This window comes from Toxotes jaculatrix, chromosome 1 (assembly GCF_017976425.1).
Source record: "Toxotes jaculatrix isolate fToxJac2 chromosome 1, fToxJac2.pri, whole genome shotgun sequence".
Lineage (NCBI taxonomy): Eukaryota > Metazoa > Chordata > Actinopteri > Toxotidae > Toxotes > Toxotes jaculatrix.
This window is the reverse complement of record NC_054394.1, coordinates 1,517,866-1,536,510: the sequence shown is the minus strand read 5'-3', so window position 1 is coordinate 1,536,510 and position 18,645 is coordinate 1,517,866. Positions and strand designations below refer to the sequence as shown.

Genomic DNA, 18,645 nt, shown 5'->3' with positions numbered 1-18,645 from the left:
TCATTTCATGATGGCCCACTGTTACACGTGGGACGGACATTATTGGCTGCAAAGCAAAAACAGCAATGTGGATGCTCTGAACAGTGATGTATCTCAGCTCAAAGTAAGAGACAAAAAGACAAAACTAGGCTAACAAGTGCAGAATGTGACTTGGTCCTTCCAAAAAAAAAAAAAAAGAGAGACGAGCGAAAAAGGGATTCTGACTGTTGTCTGTTGGAAACAAAGGAGGAAGTTGGGTAATGTTATTAAAGAAAGTGCAGCGCGAAGGAGGCTGGGGTGTTTGGAAGGGTCAGTTAAACGTAGGATTTCAACCACTGTTCGTTTCCTGTTTTCAACCAACAGTCAGCTCTGGTGTCTTTTAACCATGACCATGATCATACTTTAAACACAGGCCCCTAACCTTCACTGAATGCTTACATGAACCCAAATCATGATCTTTCCATATCCTAAATGTATTTGTGCTCAAACCAATGAAACCAGCACTAAACTTAAAACTCATCTTCATGCCTTAACTTTCAGTTAGTTGCTTCTCCTCTAAAAACAACAGGCCTTGTACCTGTTACCATTCTCCAGCTGGTGGGTCAGTCTCAGTCTCAGTGACTCCATTAAGCCTCAATGTAGAGTCTGTCTTTGTTCTGCTGACAAAATTAAGATACATTTTCTGCCAGCTCTTTCTTCCTCCTCTTCCTCTCCCTGTTTTCTGCTCATCATCCTCTCTCTCTCTCAGGCTCTCTGTGCTGGACCATCAGGCGTCCTGGGACCTCTCTGTCTCTCCCCTGGCTGTCAGAACCTCATTCCAGATGTTCTGGATCCGGATCTTTGTCCTCCAGGACATTCAGCCTCTCTTCACGTCTCTCTCTCTCCCTTGTGAGCGTGTTGTCCTTGACTCCATCTCCCTCTGCGTCTTTGTTTCCTTTCTCAATGGTGTTGTTGAGTTGTGTGTGCTTGTGTAGTCTGTCCTCTTTCCAGGTCTTCATGGTGGAGAGGGAGCCATGTGGCTCGGGTCCGATCTGTTTGGCAGCACCTAGCAGATGCTCGATGACTGTCCACACTGTAAATTTATTATGTTGCTGTTTTCTGTACAGATGCCATGTATTGCCTGTTTGTCTGTCCTGGAAGAGGGGAGGAGGTTTCCTCAGTTCAAACTGAGCGACTAAGGATAGAGGGTGTCATTTCCTGTATAGATTATAGGGGTGAATATAGAGGTGAATTTGTGATTTGTGATATTGGAATATAAATAACACTGACTTGCACTGACTATTTGTGTAAAAGAATGAAGAAATATGTTAATCAATAAACTGAAGACAGTTTAAATCCTGTATCCACTTGGTATTAAACCATCATCTAGGTTTGCCTCAGGACTCTTTACTGGTATGACCATCGCTGTGAGGACACTTTGCCCAGTCAGGTCAGGGTAAGGGAATAGGAAATGCATTATGTCAATGAATGTCCTCACAGCTGAGAGAGTGACCTTTGACATTTGATCTTTAACCTCAAAAATCAGTTCAGTTCATCCTTGAGTCCAAGTGAACATTTGTGCCATATTTGACGCATCACGGAGTATCAGGTGGACAAACATTGCTTGCCCACCTGTAGTTTGGTTCAGTTCATCTGTGCCAAAAAAAACCGAAATTATCCACAACTGATTTTTATTTGTGGTTGATTTGATGTTCACGCCGCCTCATGCTGTATCTGTGAATGCCAAGCAATGTCCCACTCTATGAATAACAAGTGAGTGAGGGCTACTGTGAAAGGATGCTAACACCTACAAGTCCAGGTTCAGTATGTTAAGTATGAGAGAGACAGAGAAGTCCAGAGACATGAAAACATACAAGCTGCAAAGTGTACACACTATCCAATCACGACTCCTTACCTGACACACTCCACTGATGCACATGTCAAAGGCATCTGCCCGGCATCGCGTCCCATCCAGCACCTTAGGGGCGAGTTCCACAATGAGACTTCTGCCTTTAGCCTGGCACTGCAGGGCACAGGGTGCAGAGGAGTCATAAGGTGCTGGGACCCACTCATAGGTGACACCCTGGTACTTGATGTCATTGTGGGCTGAACACTGCTGGGCCCGGAAATCACCCGACTCCGGAGGGCAGTCCTGAGGACAGGAAGAGCAAGGACAAGGACAGACAATGAAGATTTACTGCAGAATAACTGATTATAGTTAATCTGAATGTGACTTTATTAATTTGGCATTTAAAGGATGTAACTGAACTATATTTAAAAAGCTTGAAAATGATTAACAGATTTTATATAAAGGAGAGAAATGAACTGAACCTGTTTGTTACACCTGTGACATATTTCAGAGAGAAAATCAGAATGTAAACACAATGTTTTCTGTTCAAAGAAATCCTGAGAGGGCACCTTTAAAGCTGCATACATCATAATGTTTAGAGTAAAACACCACAGTATGTGTATATGTGAAAGGTGTCACTCATAGTGATGAAACAACAGAGAATAATTACCAACCCTGCCGTTCCCCTCAGCTCATGTTTGTCTCTGTCAGCTCATTGTTTACCAGCTCCAACAGCATGTGTGTGTATATCTGTGTGTGTTATCATGGCAAAATGTGGTCCTGGAGACATCTACTGTTGTGAGAACTACCTCAGAGGCAGTTTTCAGAGCTCATGTAATAATGTAGTAATAACTACCGAGTACTCATGAGTCAGAACAGCAACACATTGACGGACATGGTGGTTGGTGGGATGACATCACTCGATGGTCTCTAGTTTGATTTTACCACCACAACTTTGTTGTTTTGGTTCAGTTGTAGGGTGCAGCTGTTTTCTTTCATAAATCCACTGACAAAGTCCTCCTGTAATCAAAGTGTCCATAGCTCGTCTGTGGCACCGGTTTATCATTGTCCATAGTTACGTTATATTGTTAGGCAACCTCTAGTGGTGGGGTAATTAGGAGCAAAGGAGGAAAATCATGACAAGAGCCTTCTAACCTTAAGGAAGTGCTTATTTTAACCCAAACCACAATCTCCTAACACCTAACCAAGCAGTTTTGGTGCCTATACCTAACCAAACCATAACCATTCTCCAACCTTCACAATGTGTTTATTATTGTTACATGACAATGAAGGTCCAGTGCACTTGTTGGTATGCTGCTATGGGTCCTATCTGATGAGGCAAGTGACTTATATTGTCGTTTCAGTAGGAGTTATTCTGAGGAATTGGTGGAGACCAAAGACAGAGATACTAGAATAACAGACTTATAGTCATCAGATGAACACAAACATTAGTCCTGTTACAACAAGTGCTAATGATGCTCTGTGTCTGAAGATGCGTAAACAGGAAACTGTTTGCTAACATGTCTGCCATATCAACTAACCCTAAGCTAACCACAACTAGATTAAGCTTTAAAGCAAGTGACACATCAGAAGTTATAATAGGAAGACATTTAAACAGTCACAGCCACAGTCACACAATTCTACAGCTCTGCACAGACCTTTAGTCCCTTTAAGCTCATTGTTTTGGCTTCATAGCACGTTTACTCTTTTGATTGACTCCCACCACTCTCACCAACCTAGTTTCCCTCTTCTGTCACCAATACAATGAGTCATTATAGTCAACATAATAAGAATAATGCATCATCCGTGTATCTGAGTGTATTGAAAACTCTGCATGGAAGTTTATTCTGACATTTGTGGACCAGCTCTGGCTGCCGTAGCAGACTGTGTGTCATCCTGACCAGCTCATCAACGTGGCTCTATTAGAAATCTGACAGCGACAACAAATGAAATGTGGGAACATGAGTGGTCAGCCCAAGGTTTTAAACATTTGAAAGTAGTTAATAAAATATTGGATTCCATATGTGTTTGAGGAAGAGGAGGTAATGCTGCAGAAAAGCCGTCTACTGTTTAACACCTGCCTGCTCCTTGGGACTGAAAGCTGCCTCAGAGAGACGCTTGTTCCTGCAGGTGACGGGCCGGCTGACTTCTGGCAGCCAATAACTCTGTCCTATCCTCCCTGACTGAGAACTGGACACATCCAGTGTGACACATCAGTTTTACTCAGTCACAGTCTGCCAGGCTGCATATCCTTCATACACCTATGTGGAGCCCTCTGAACAGAGCCTTCAGCTCAGACAGACTTAGCCCCCTGTGTGTGAAGGGGGGAGATGGGATAAATATTATGCTGGGAACATTTCCCACTGGGTGTGATTGAAGCTTTACAAAGAATCCAGAGTTAAACCACTTCACTGGGGTAGAGGAGAAATAGGACTTCTCTTCCTCTGATTAAAATGGTGTAAGGAGGGTGTTTCAGCAGGCTGTATGTGTTTCTGTGGTTTGGGAGAGTGCAGTCCTGCTGTAGAGCTGCCATCCTGGAGGTGGCTGCGGTTGTTGTTCTTTCATGGATCAAATGACGACTGTTGATATTACAGGATGGACTGTCAAGGACTGGTGGAGGGATTATTCACTTATAACATTAAACAGACTATTATAGCAAAAGACTTGATGTGTCCTTTATTTCCTTACCTGGCCCACATACACACATATTTATGGTATGACCTGAATTAATGAAATAAATAGTCATAGAGGGCTGAGAGGATATTCAATGTCCGCAGAGTCCTCAGTTTCATATTATCTCCACCTATGAGTCACCAAATCAACAGGAAACAGTAGCTTAAAGATGAAGTCCCTGGACGTGTCAGCACAGAATAATCAGATCGCTTAACTTCCTCACAGCTCGCTGCTTATCTCCAAGTCATTTACAGGGATCTGGGGAGAAAAGGATTTGGGGGGAGCTGCAGAGAACCGTGACAAGTAGATGAGTGATGAGCAGCATTTTATCAAATCTGAATCCAGTGTCACATCCTCATTATTACTGAATCTGTTTTGGTTCATTTTTCAATGTTTTATGTAACAAAAGTTAAAAACAGCTGAAACCCAATTATTTAGTTGAGATCTTTAAGTGATTGATTGATCGATCGATCGATCGGTCGGTCGGTCGATTGGTTGGTTGATTGATTGGTTGATTGATTCATTGATTCATTGGTTGATTCATTGGTTGATTCATTGGTTGGTTCATTGGTTGATTCATTGGTTGATTCATTGGTTGATTCATTGATTGGGAGTGCTGAGGCAAAAAGGTTTTGAGTTTAATCAATGTTCCCAGCTTGAAGCTATAAAATATTGAATATTAAATGTGAACACTATGAAATAACCTGTTTAGCTTATAAAACTTCATTTTTACATGTTACTTGCTTCAAATACTGACGTACAGAAAATTCTGAATTCTGTTGAAAAGTTTGAAAATTGAAAACTGAAAAGTATTAATTATTAACTGGGAGATTCCAGCTACTGAAACTGATAAGTTTCTCTGTTGACTTATCTTCAGATCGCTGCTCAAGTCCAACTGAAATCACACTACTCTTCTTTTTTTGCAGTCAAAACAAAACAAAATAAAAATACTGCCAACATTTTTTTTCAACAATCAATCAACGCTGTCTGCTGGAAATTATGTTCATATACTACTGAACTACAGAGTCTCACACCAGAGATCCAAATTCATATCCACATTTTCGTCTGTGGTTTAATAATTACAAAGATCAAAACATTTTCCCGATATCTTCAGTATCAGAGTATCAGGAATTTACCAAATACATAAATTAACAACATATTCTCCTTAAATTAATAGAAAACAGAATCTGGTCATAATTATGTTTCTTTTAAAAACTATTGGCAGATGTAAGCAAACACAGATTCCAGGATACCAAGTCGTTTTTTTATGATTAAAAGGAAACAAAAAGGTCTTTGGAGGTGTTAGAGAATTGCTCCTTCATCTCTCAGCATTGTTTATTTTCCCCTGGTGAATGTTTGGTGGTTCCTTTGACAAGCTAAGGTGCAGGACAAGACCATGTTCATGTCAGACTTCAGCAGGAAAGCTAAAGCAGGTTGTGGCTCTTGTGTTGTATAGCTGGCTGCTGCCTGGCTCTTATTCACTGTGACCATTTGCATATGATACTGCTGCTTTAAATAGAATATACACTTCTCCCTATCCACAAATGATATGCAGAGGAGAAATATAAACTGTAGCAGAAACTGTAAGTAGATACAGTTGTGTCACAAATGAGCTTTGGCTGAGAGAGAGCACGTTAACCAAACAACAGTCAAGTTTCATTTTATGAATTACTCAGTGACAGTGAGATGACTGCTGACTGAATGATTTGTGCGTTGCTCTCTGGCAATTAAAAATGAATCTCAGTCCATGATATCATGTGTGGCAGAAAACTACAGACAGCTGACTAATAAATGATTAACATGAATGCTTTGGCTTCTCCTGTTCTGGTGACATCCTTTTCTAAAAAGCACTGCCAACCATTTTGTGCAGTAAACATCACTGTGCTGAGCCCAGTTTACTGACATCAACCTGCTGGATATCTGGGTGTGGAAAACAAACTGTTTGCCACCTGGTTCAGACTTTCTCTGTCCTTCAAACCAAACAACAAAATATGTTTGTCTAACGGTCGAAGGTTAAGCATGGCACCTCACTCTAACGTTCTCCTTGATGGTTTTTCTGACACATTCAGAATCATTTCTTTTTTAGCTGGGGTTGTTAACAGGCTGCTCACTTTGTGTACACGCTTGTAAAATGTACATTTTAAAGTCTCATTATCACGGTTTGTATTCTTGTGTGATGTAGCACAGAGTTAACAGTGTTGGTTTTAACATTCTTCTCTCAGCCCTGGAACTCAAACCATTTTCTGATGAGTTAGGGACCTTCATGTTACAGTAATGACCACTTGGTTAAAGGATAAGCTGACACTCCCATGTGTGCACTGGATGTTGATTGCTTGCTCTAATCATTTCTCATGTTCATACAGGATATTATAAATATCCACTCTCATTATGCTTTCACTATAAATCTACAGTCCTCGCTCTGAGCAAAAACCCATTCCAAAGTTTATCTGAGGCTAAAATGAAGCTGCAGTCGGAGTTAATCAAATCGAGTGGATACTTTCCAATAACAGGCTTTTTGTATACAATTCTTGGCCAATAATAACAGGAAGAATTATTCCACCACGAAAAAAAAGCTGATTTAATGCCCATATGGGCAACTGGCTATTGTTTGAAGACAGACTTGAAATATTGTACACTGAGCCTCAGGTTAGAAAACAATCACAGTCATGGTCAAACAGAAACCCAAGGCCTGAGTCAGGAACCAGAGAACAAGCAGTAATAAATGAGTAATAAAGAGCAGACTCACCGTGTTGCTGCAGGTTCTGTAGCGGATGTTTTTGCCATCACAGCTCCTGCAATGCAAAGTAAAACAAACCATTACAAACCAGCAGGTGACTCCGTGATACTCAGGACAGCATTTCTATGAACAGTGTGAAAATGTTTGATGGAGATTTCACATGTAAAATGTCTGAAAACTAAATTTACCAATGTGTGAGTTCATGCTGCAGTTGTGACAATTTATTGTAAGGCTATGTGTTTTTTTTTTTTTTTTTTTTTTTTTTTTACGTCTATCATTGTGCTGCTTCTTGTCGCCACGCTTCTCTCCATCTCAGTGAATGTAGTTATGTTGTTACAGTATGTTCTTACTCTTTTTAGCCAGTTTTTAATAAGTTTCCTACTTTTTCACGTGGAACTTTGTTGAGTTTGTCTCAGTTTACTCTGGATAGGACCAGCAGGTAAATTCCTAAAATGCGAAGTAAATGTGATGGATGACTACACACATACACAGCTAGTAAAATACACCCCCCCCCCCCCCCCCCACACACACACACACACACACACACACACCTGTAAGGTTACAGCACACTCCACCTGCAGCACACATTACCCAGCCAACAGCCATCTCAGCACTTCTCTGAGCTCCAGCTGGCAGAGCCCAAAATGTCAAGCAAAACTGAACCCAAAGAGAGAGAGAGACACACACACACACACACGCACACGCACACACACACACACACAGTGTCGGAATGAACCTGAGCCCCTGTGTGAAATGTGCCATAGCAGAACGTTCCTTTCCCCGTGACAGCATGGACACGCTGTTAAACCCGTTCCACCTTGTTAGCAACAATAACAACACCCAATCTCTCGGTGTGTGTTAACTGCCATAAAGCGCACATTTCTCCTGCCGGCTTACAATAACATTAGACTAAACTGGTAGCAGCTCATTTATGCCAGTGTAAAGCAGGTCTAGTCTAATCTTCCACTCAGGCAGATAGAGAGCTGAGAGCGACACAGCAGCCATTCAGCCAGCGCCGATGCCGAGCCGGGCACAGACAACAGCAAGCCATGGCTCCATATTAATGAACCAATTAATAGAGTTTTCCTGTTGAAATGCATGAGCTGCTCGACTGTGGCTGGACAAAATGTTTGTGTGTGTGTGTGGGTGCACTGTGTTTTCAGGGTCTGGGAATGTCTACAGCTATGGTCATTAGTCTTCTACTAAACTCACAACACTGACATGACAACAGTGTAAGTCTGTCGATGAGCTTTTTCAGACAGGACACAGCTAATGAGGCACGCGTTTACTGTAAAAAGGAAAAAATGACAACTATGTTACGGAGAAATACCCCGACAGCTTGTTTTTTTTTTTTTTTTTCTCTACACACAACTACAACACGGTGATGTTCAGTCTTTTTCATTTTCACACAACCTACATTCTTGTTCGATGAGCTCAAGTGCAGGACACCATCCATCATTTGTTCCAAGTGTCTTCTTTTGAATTGATTTTAAACTGCATGTTATTCAACACTGTTAACTGTACATAAGAGCAAGATTATTTAGTGATTCTGGAATTTTCTATGTTTAGGCAGAGTTAGCATTCATAAGCTATCTTTGACAGAGTCAGTGTCTGACTGATCAAACCATGTATTCATCACTTTTAGCTATTTATTCTGACTTCACTATTTGCTACATAGTTTTTACTCACTCATTCACACAAGCTGTAGCAGGTAGTGCTGAGAAGATGCAGCTGCCTTTTGCCTGATGTGGGGAGGATTGTGTCCAGATTTAAGGGATAACAGAAGTGGGGTCTAAATACTGTCCAATGTGCATTATGGAAAACGCAGGGTCCAGTGTTTATGGAGTCGGGATAACATTCTTTATTGAACGCCCCATCTACATATTTATCATGACAGTATGCACTAAAGAATGACCTCAGACTGATTTGTGTATTTTATTTTCCTCATAAACACAAATATGTGGATCTTCTACCACCTGGATCTTTCTACCACATCATAGTTTCACCTTTTATTTTAACTGAGCTAAGTTTAATAGCTCAGTTAAAATAAAAGGTATAAAAAAATAAAATAAAACAATCTTTCCACATGACAGATGCATCAGTACTGGCTGATGAAACAAGCACCCCTAGTTATGAATCCCTGTCCTGTACAAGTTATGCTTTATTGTTCAAGCTTAATTCAAAATGAGAACAATCACATCTTTAAGCCGAATGAGAGGTTTATCTGAGCATTGTCACAGCTCGCTGTTGCAGGGAGTAGAAGGCAGATGAGGAGTTTGATGAGAGTGGTGCGGGTGAACCAATCAGCACAGCTGGAAGCTCTAAAACCAAAACACTGAGCTGAAAGATGCAAAACACACAACTTGGCCTCACCTTTCCAAACACATGGGACATGTGATTCGCTGCTGATATAAAAATAATGAACAGTGCAGCTTTAATGTTTGGGTACAGATCTAAAGTGAGCTCCACAATGTCACTGCATGATATTCTGATACACAGTAGCTACAATTACAGCATTTTATATTTCAAAACACTTCTGGAACAGCTCTCACTCCTGTCAAGCACAAAACTATTTCTTTTCTTTTTTTTTTTTTTTTTTTAACAGAGATACAAAGAAGCACAGGAGGGATATTCATTTACCTTCACGTCAGATTGATTTGAAAAGCATTCTGAATACGTGAGTTATGCCTTTGATAGCACATAAGAGACTTTTCTGTCATCTCTCAACAAGAAATGTACAGCTGGCAAAAAAAAAAGTGATGATTACGACTCGTGTCAGGCGGCTTCAGGAGTCCAGTTGAAAACCGAGGAAAATAGAATATTACATCCTGTCAGAATGCAGAGGCTAGGATTAAACTCATGAACTCTCAGTAACAAATGAGGTGAAAAACTTAGACTAAGTGACTTTTTTTTTTTTTTAACACATTCAATCCTGGTTCAGGAATTTCAAGCAATAAACATTCCTCTCAACGAATCTGTGTGTGAATGCCGCAGTGATTAAAGCAGGAAAGATGACTGACTGAGAACTGAGAGCAAGAAAAAGCAAAGCTGGCATCATGGTCTGATCTGTGGCACAACACTATAGACTCTGAGGATCCATACTGGACCAGAGTGCGCAGGGTTTCAGGAAATGTTAGTTTCCTCACTTATGTGAAAACATGAAATAGAGAAATAACTTGTTAGCTTACTTAAATTTAAATATTTATAATGAAAGCAGAGTGATCGGCTCACCTTTTTCACTGTAAAGTAAAAACCAGGCCAGACCAAATATATTGTATAATATATTGTATAATATATATACAATAAGGGGCACTTGTGAAGTGTAGTTGTGACCAAATGTTGAATGAGCTTTGTTAAACCTTCAAAGCTACATCATTTAACAAAAGCACCACTAATTAGCCTGTTACAATTCAACATGGTGCGGCCTCATCCTTGAGTGAGCAGAGGGACAGTGCTGATTCTCTCGGTCACAGACAGACGTTTCCTCTGCTTGTTGACTGTTGCTGTATATGGGCAGACAGAGCTCGTGGGAGTGAATGGACCCTTAAAGGGGAGAAAGACTCAGTCTGGCACCAGAGGAGGCAAAGCAACGGGCAAAGACAAACTCCACTCCAAAAGAAACACCAGGCCCAGACGTGAGAGCTAGTGTGTCTGTGAGTGTGTGTGTGTGTGTGTTCCTGTGTGTCTCTCTGGACCGTTTGAAGTGTGATGAGTCTCCGTATTTTCAGACATCTGAAGACTGGCAGTGGTTGGGTGAGACAGGCTGAGCACGGCCTTGATCACTGTAACCCTGGTCACAGCTCCCAGCGTCTGGAAGTGACTGCGTGTGTGTGTGTGTGTAGGGGGGGGTCGAGGGTCCTGATTTGTTCAGACTTCCTCCGCGCTGGGAGATTCACACTCCAGTCATTACAGAAACGTCTCCCAATAAGCCAGCCGCCCTGCAAGACCACTGTGTGTTTGTCCTTGTGTCTGTGTGTGCCGCTTACTGCATGGGTGAGGGCAACTTTGACTTCTGGACATAATTAGTGAGGCCTGGACTCAGGGGTCTCCGACTTTTGGACCCCGCTGTGTTTACACAGCCTCTGCTGCTGCTTACATTTTGACCATTCTTGTTTTTGCTTTGCTTTGTTTTTTTTTTTTTCCTGTCTCTTTGTCTGTTGTGAGTCCTCCTATAGATTTTTACTAAGAGCAATGCTAGATCACACCACCCTTACCCTGTATTTCAGATTTGAAACAGGTTTTCAGTAGCTTTAAATTTTAAACTAGAATAAAAAGGATATCTTACATTGTTTTCAGTCTATTGTTTAAGTTTACAGTGGTCTGAGTGAGACCTGGTTTTGTTGCAGCCAGTATCTATGGTGGAGAATGAGGGTGGGATGATCACCTGGATTAAAATGTTAGAAGGTCTCAGTTGACATGGTCTTCCAGGGCTCATGAACATCTGTCTCTCAGCACTGGTAACTCTACACCCCATATGAGGAAACCTGTCCTCCACAGGAAACATTCAGTAGAGCAACACAGGCCCAAATCTGACAAAACACATCCCTTTACCATTAATCTACCTTCAGGAAAACTGCAAAGGCCAGTTTGCAGTTTGTGTTTACTCATCTTTTATCCTTTTTTATTTTAGCAGCACTCATTTCAACTTAAAAGCACAAGGTGTCAATTAGCAAGCTTTAGCTGTGCTGTGTGTATTTATCAGATCTGTGGTTTCTATGTTTGTAGTAGAAACGTTTCCAGCTCATGACTCTGAAGTTCCAAAGGGGGGAGAAATTTCCACAGGTGAGAAAGTGAGGCTGAGCTGCTGTCAGAAATAACGGAGACAAATGCATTGCCAGGAGGCCACAGAATGATGCCACGGGACACGGGCTGAAACAGAGTGGCTGTGATGACTTCCTGAGCAAGCGACACTACACAACAAATAACTGAGCAGCGACAGGCTGACGGTGAGAGCAGAGAGCCTGACTGAGTGGCTTTTAAAAACAGAAGAGATTTTGAAATCCCACACACTTGGTGCGTTTATCAGCATCAGGAAGACAACACACCCGACCCAGACAGTGTCTCCCTGACTTCCCAGTGTCCCATCCACACCGGCCCAGACAGATGCTCTGGACCCTGTCAGCCCTCTCTTTTCCCTCTCTCTCTCTCTTTCAGTTCTTTTCAGTGATGTTGCTGTGTTCCCACATCTGAGCAATTACTGCCATCAGTACAGTCTTGTGATAAGTGATAGAAATAATGGTCAAAACTATGAATAATAAATAATCCAACCAAGTTGCAATAAACTGGAATGAGCCTTTAAAGTCCCTCGAGTAATTGCTGAGATTTCGTGTTCATGAGAAACAGAGGGATGGATGGACAGACAACCCAAAAACAAAATGTCTTCAGCCACAGCCATCGCCGGCATGGAGGCATAACAAAAAGTTAGTTCAGACTGGATTTTTCAATACAGGGCCACCAGCTTAGATAATGACCAAAGACCAAAATTCAAAAATCCAAAAGACCAGGGCCTTTTGGAGGCCTTGTTGGGTCTGGGAGCTTTGTGGCAGTTACCCACTTCATTCTCTCTTTACTGAAGTGCAACTGTGACAGATGCCGAGAACAGACAGTTTGCAGGGTAATTTTCCCCTTTGTTTTTGTTTTCTCTTCCAAATAATTTGTACTAACCTGAAGGTTTTTTTACAACCTGTCTGATTATTTGGCTGCTCGTGTCTCTTCACCTGTCAGATTTCTTTTTGGTGCTGTCACCATGTTCCCACATCACAGCAATTAACCTTGAGAGCAGAGTATTATTATTACTGATATAAAATGGTGACAAAAGCCATGAAAATGAGACCCAAGCTTTGATAAACTAGAAGAATGCTTTTCAAAGATCTATTTGTTTTGGGACAGGTGAAGAAAAAGCATATGCGTGTGAAATAATGTGTATACAGGGATATTCACGGTCACCATCAGCCCTCTCTGCACACGCTACAGACTCACCACACGATGCGCCTTCAAAGGCTGATTATACTGGTGAAGTGATTGAACTGGAAACATGTTCTTACCAGGTATCCTAACAATTCAGCAGGATATCCCTCCCTTGAATATTTTGCAGTATGAAACAAATGAGGTGATGTGTGAGCTAAGCAGAGTTGCAGCTGTGACCAGTCGGCAGTCGAAGCCATTAAAAAGTCTCATCAACCCCAGCAGCGAGCAGCAGCTCTGTACAAGGATCACATACTAAATGCTGGATTCAGTTTTTTTCCCCCTTTTTAATGATCAGATTTCTGCCACAGAGTATTTCCACATTTCAAAGAAGGTGTCAAATTGTGTCTTGTTAAATGTTAAATGAGGCTTACCCTCCGTTGAGGCAGCGTCGCAGAGAGTAGGAGGCTCCTCCGCCGCAGGTTCGAGAGCAGTCGCTCCAGGGGCCCCAGGCGTCCCACCCGATGTCCCTGTCTTCATCTGAGCGGGTCATTCTGGACGCCTGCAGAAGGACAAACACCAACGCAATGGTCACTGACTTCTGTCAGAGGTTACATATTCACACTCTTTCACACTAGACTCACAGTTTACACGCTACACAGGTGTTTCAAGTTTTAAGGGCTCTCTGACTGTTCTTTTAGTGCCACCAGTCACCACCATCTTGGTGGCTTTCCTGGCGTCTCATAGGCCAGCCTCCGTTTCTACAGAAGACATTGGTGGGTAAATTACACTTTACACAACACTGTGATTTCCTCAAACAGACAGAGGACTGTTTCCAAATGACTGCAGTCAACTTTTCAAATAAAAGAAAGCTGCAAACTCCCACACACATTTCTCTGTTGGTAGGACAGTGACCTTCATCTACAGCAGTTAGCTTTTTTTTTGCCATTTATATTTCATGCTGCAGTTCCTTTTTTTTTTTTTTTTTTGAGAACTAAATTTGAATCAAATTATAACACCAAAAATAGACTTCCAGTCAAAGATTCCCACCCCTACTGGAAACACTTATTTAATACTTTCTGAGAATATAACTGCAAAGAGCATCTATTATACTCAGGGTAGTACCAGTTAGCTAAGAAACAGGGGCCATGCAGGAAATAGCCAGATACAGACACTCACAGCTGATGGTTCACATCTGAATAAGCCCACAGCTGAATGCCAGTAAGCAGTACAGCATGGCTGTATGTCATGAAAGCATCTGCTGTAACACTGATACAGATGTGAAAAAAAGGAGAGAAGCCCTTAAAAACCCAGATCGGATCTGAAGCTGACTGTTGTGAACTGTTGTGCTTTGTTTTGTTTTCTTCCTTTCTTCTTGAAATATTTCCAAAAGGCTGAGGAAACAGAATTGAGTCTTAGTGTGACAGTGGAAGGAATACTTTTTTCCGTACTGTTAAGGTGAAGGACAGACCACCGTGAGGGCAATCATAATCTATGATGAATGTTTTTGAAACAAACTCCAGTTTTGTGCATGAAAATGAGACACACGACCATCCACCAGTCTCCTGCCAGGATGAATCCTACTGACTTTGGTGACCTGGTTTCGGAGGTTGGTATTTTGGATTTTGGGGGAAACTTCTGAGCAGCTGTTGGATGTTAGAGTTAGTAACAAACACCTGTATTTCACCTGTATTATTTTAAAAAAATAATACTAAATAAGTTCAAATTGAAAGGCGAGACATTTCAATGAAGTCAAACAGTTTTGCATAAAAAAGTAATTTCTGGTTCTGGTGTTCTACAGTTTAAAGCATGTCACACAGTGCTGTTCCATTGGGAATGGACTCCAGAGAGTAGCAGAGTCCAGCAGTTAGCTGCAGGTCTCACTCTGCTGCTGAAGCAGCAGCAGAGGGCCACCACTTCCCCCTCTGTGGCCACTGAACAGCTGCACCGTGTCACCGTCCTGTGATACACTCATCTGTTTTAGACAAGTAGCCCCACCACGCTGCGACAGCCTCCATGTATCTCACCCCCCGACCTTTCTCCTATCTTATCCGCTGTGTTAAAAGCTCAGATGAAAGAGAGAGAGAGAGAGATGGAGAGAGAGAGAAAGAAAGAGAGAGACTTTGATAGAGAGTGGGAGCGATGGAAAGAGAGAGGGTTTTCCTGGCTGTGTGTCACCAAAAATAGGAAAATTGGCTTCCCCTGGGTCAGTGATGTCACCCCAGACCCTGTGGTGCCAGAGAAAAAAGGAATCTCATACTGGATCTGTGTGTGTGTGTGTGTGTGTGTGTGTGTGTGCGTGCGTGTGTGTGTGTGTGTGTGAGGGGGAGAGAGAGAGGAAAATTGAAGCACAATGAAGTATTTATGGAAAATAAGTCCAAGAAGCAAAGAACCTAGCCTTTAAAGTGCTTTTAAATTGTGCCCTTCAACCTGTGTGTCACTGGATGAATAGGCAAAACACATATTTATACAATTGAGGAAAGTGTTTTTCCTGGAGAAGCAGTAGCACAGGCTCTCCCTTGAAACAGTTCTTTGCCGTGTCAGTGAAACTCAGAGCACAGGAACAAACTCTAATTCCTCTGACAATGTTATTTATGCCTGGTCAACCAGAATTAACATTTCTGACATGCCTCCATGGGTTTCATTTCACCCTGCCTCCCAGGCCCGGATCACTGGCTGACCTTGGAGCTGGCAGAGCGAAACACTTTGTAGTCTTCAACCTTGTTCTGTTGTACCCACATAGATGGGATCGATCTGTATGTCTTGGACTGTTGCACTGCGGTGGAACTTGGTATTCACTTGCTTTTCTCTGCCTGCTGCATCTAAAGACACAGACTTACCCGCTAGAGAGGAATTAGACACGTTAGCACTCCGCTAATAGGATAAAACCACCTTTTGTTGTCGGGCTCAGCCGGCTAACAGCCATCACAGACCTCCAACAGTAATAACATCGGCATGAGGAGAATCTGTCCAGCCATGGCTTTTTTGGCCCGGATGGCCAGCCAGGCCTATTGTGTGAGCTCTGCATAGCTCAGTATCAGCAATCTGTGTCTACTGACAACCCAGATTTATCTGGACACGTACAGTATATTTCTCACTTTACCACACAATCATAATCCTGCTACATAAATTATAATACAATATATAACTTGTGAAAGACGGGTTATTTTACTCCTTCAGACCTCTACAACTATTCAAATGGAAGAATCTGAGAAGTAGAGTCACTGGTTGAACTAAACATTTGCAACCTGTAACAAATGTTTGTGAGTCGACGGCGCTTCATATTCAGGGGTCTCTGATTTTCCACTACTATTGTTAAGGTTTTCTTAGATTTAGGCACAAAAACTGTTTGGTAATGGTTGAGAAAGATTCTGATTTAGGTAAAAAAAAAGAAAAGTTGCCTCATTAAGGTTGAGGAACGTTTGTCTTTATCAGCAGACAAACTACTTGGCTGAAGTTACGGTTGTGGTTTCAAAGGAAAAATGTGGACTGTTGGGAAACAGGGAAAAAATAGAGATGTCCTGTCCAGAAGTCATGTGCTAGCGGCCAGCTAGTGGCCAGCGTTCTCAAGAAAGACATGTCAGTGTCAGTCAGGGGTCCTGCAGTCCTGATCTGCTCTCCAGTACACTTTCTACTCCCTCAGATATAACGTAGTGACTCTAAAATTGTTCTGTTTGAATGCCTAATAACAGATCTATAAATCATAAGGACATAATTACTCAACCATGTATTTACAACTTCTTTATAAGTCTTTATAAAGATTGGTTAATTGTTTGTCTCTTTAACAATTTACTGAGAATAAATAGAACAAACTTTTTCAGATGCACGTTTTGAGTTGATTTCATTATAGATGTTGATCACAAAAAGCTAACACTCTGCTAGTCACTTAATAAAAATAGAATCATCCACAGATTGAGGTGGTGAGAGAGGGCTATCCTGATGTTTGGCTGAATGAAGCTGTACTGAGCTGAATGTGGTGGTCATGGAGTATGAAGCTGGAGTACTTTTTTATCATTTTCTCCTTAACACGTCAGCCACTTTTGGGTTAAACCCATCATTCATTCTTTCAGTTACCCCTTCATTTACTGATTCAGAGATTCACTGATTTATTGATTGATTCCTTTATTCCTTCTTTTCCGCCATTAATCCCAAATTGCATCATAGATTTCCCCTCTTTGTCTGGGAATCATGAAACATGTACAAGTGCAAATCCTATTAGGTTGCTTCACACTTGATCTCCTGTAGAGTTTCAGAGCTGGTAAACAGACTTGCATCATTTTGTTTGGTTGTAGGAGCTCATACGGAGTGAAAATAGCCGACAGCATTAATCTCAGTTTGTGTACTGATATGGGAGCGTGTCTGATGGGATTAAAAACCGCCTGACTCCTTTTATGTATGAGACTGTTGAATGCCGGATACCATTTATTACTTACGAAGTCTGTTTAATGTATTCTCAAGTGGCTTACTGTGCTGTAGGTGTGTGCATTCTGTGCCTATGGATTTAATTTGGATCCATATTGTTAGTGCAAACTATGCTAAAACCTAAGTACAAGTGAGGATTATTTTCCCAGTGCCCTTGGCAGGGGTCCGCAATTCAACCATGTCTGCTAGAAAGTTTATATGAAGCTAATCCGCATTAGTGTTCGCTGGCAACATTTAGTTCCAGTTAAGAAATCAGGATGAGGTCCATATGGTGCAGAGCAAAATGAGAGAGTGGAAGCCAGGGCTGTGGACGGACACAAAAAGGATTTGCCTTCAACACCATGTCAGTTCCATCTAATATTCCATCCAACATTTCAGCTCCTCAACCACAAAATTTAGATTTTGGATGCATTTTTTTTTTCCTACAGTTTAACAAACTCTTCAAATTTAAATTGTGTGTGTGTGTGTGTGGCGCAATGCACAACTAAACTTAGCACTTGTGTCATATGTGCTGCTTTGAAGCATACTGAAGCCTTTAGCAGCCACATGCAAACGCTACAGAAACAACTGTGAAGTCCAAGTTAACTAAAATTTCATAGTGGAGTGTCACTTCAACAAATCCAGTTTAAATCCAGTTTTCAAGTTCCAGTTTCAGGGTTTTTTTTTTCCCTTTCTTGTAGTGTAGACATAAAACAAGGATCTGCTGGACTCTTCTGACCCGTTAAGTCTGTCTCCTTCATATGGCTGGCAGGTTGGACTTTGGACTCATTATAAACGATTAAGCTCATTCCCCGGCTGATCGCAGCGGAGCCCTCGCTCTACGAGACCTGGCCTCGAAATGCCATGACAACTGTGAAAAACCTACTGTACTAGCCCCCGATCAACAACACCCTGCAGCCTTCAGACACAACACTGAGCCGCTCATCGTGCTTAGGGAGGGCTGTGTTTACCGAGCTCAGCCAATATGGTGAGCTGTGCACACGTTCCCTCACGAGACTCCACATGGGACCTGTCGATGACATCATGTATAGCAACTGGACAAATAAAAACAATCTATAAAAGATTTAATGGCTCTAGCGAGAAGCATATTGAATCACAGTGA

General features: G+C 41.8%; 1 protein-coding gene across 1 annotated transcript in view; it reads right to left on the bottom strand.

The window, feature by feature from the left end:
• The window catches only part of adamtsl3 (ADAMTS-like 3), a 131,164-nt gene that overhangs the window by 32,495 nt on the left and 80,024 nt on the right, over nucleotides 1-18,645 (bottom strand). Inside the window, exons 4-6 of the mRNA XM_041042925.1 lie at nucleotides 13,556-13,683; nucleotides 7,227-7,272; nucleotides 1,874-2,110 (exon numbers count right to left, since the gene is read on the bottom strand). Of these exons, the coding sequence (XP_040898859.1) occupies nucleotides 1,874-2,110; nucleotides 7,227-7,272; nucleotides 13,556-13,683 (411 nt within the window). The remainder of the gene's footprint in view (nucleotides 1-1,873; nucleotides 2,111-7,226; nucleotides 7,273-13,555; nucleotides 13,684-18,645) is intronic.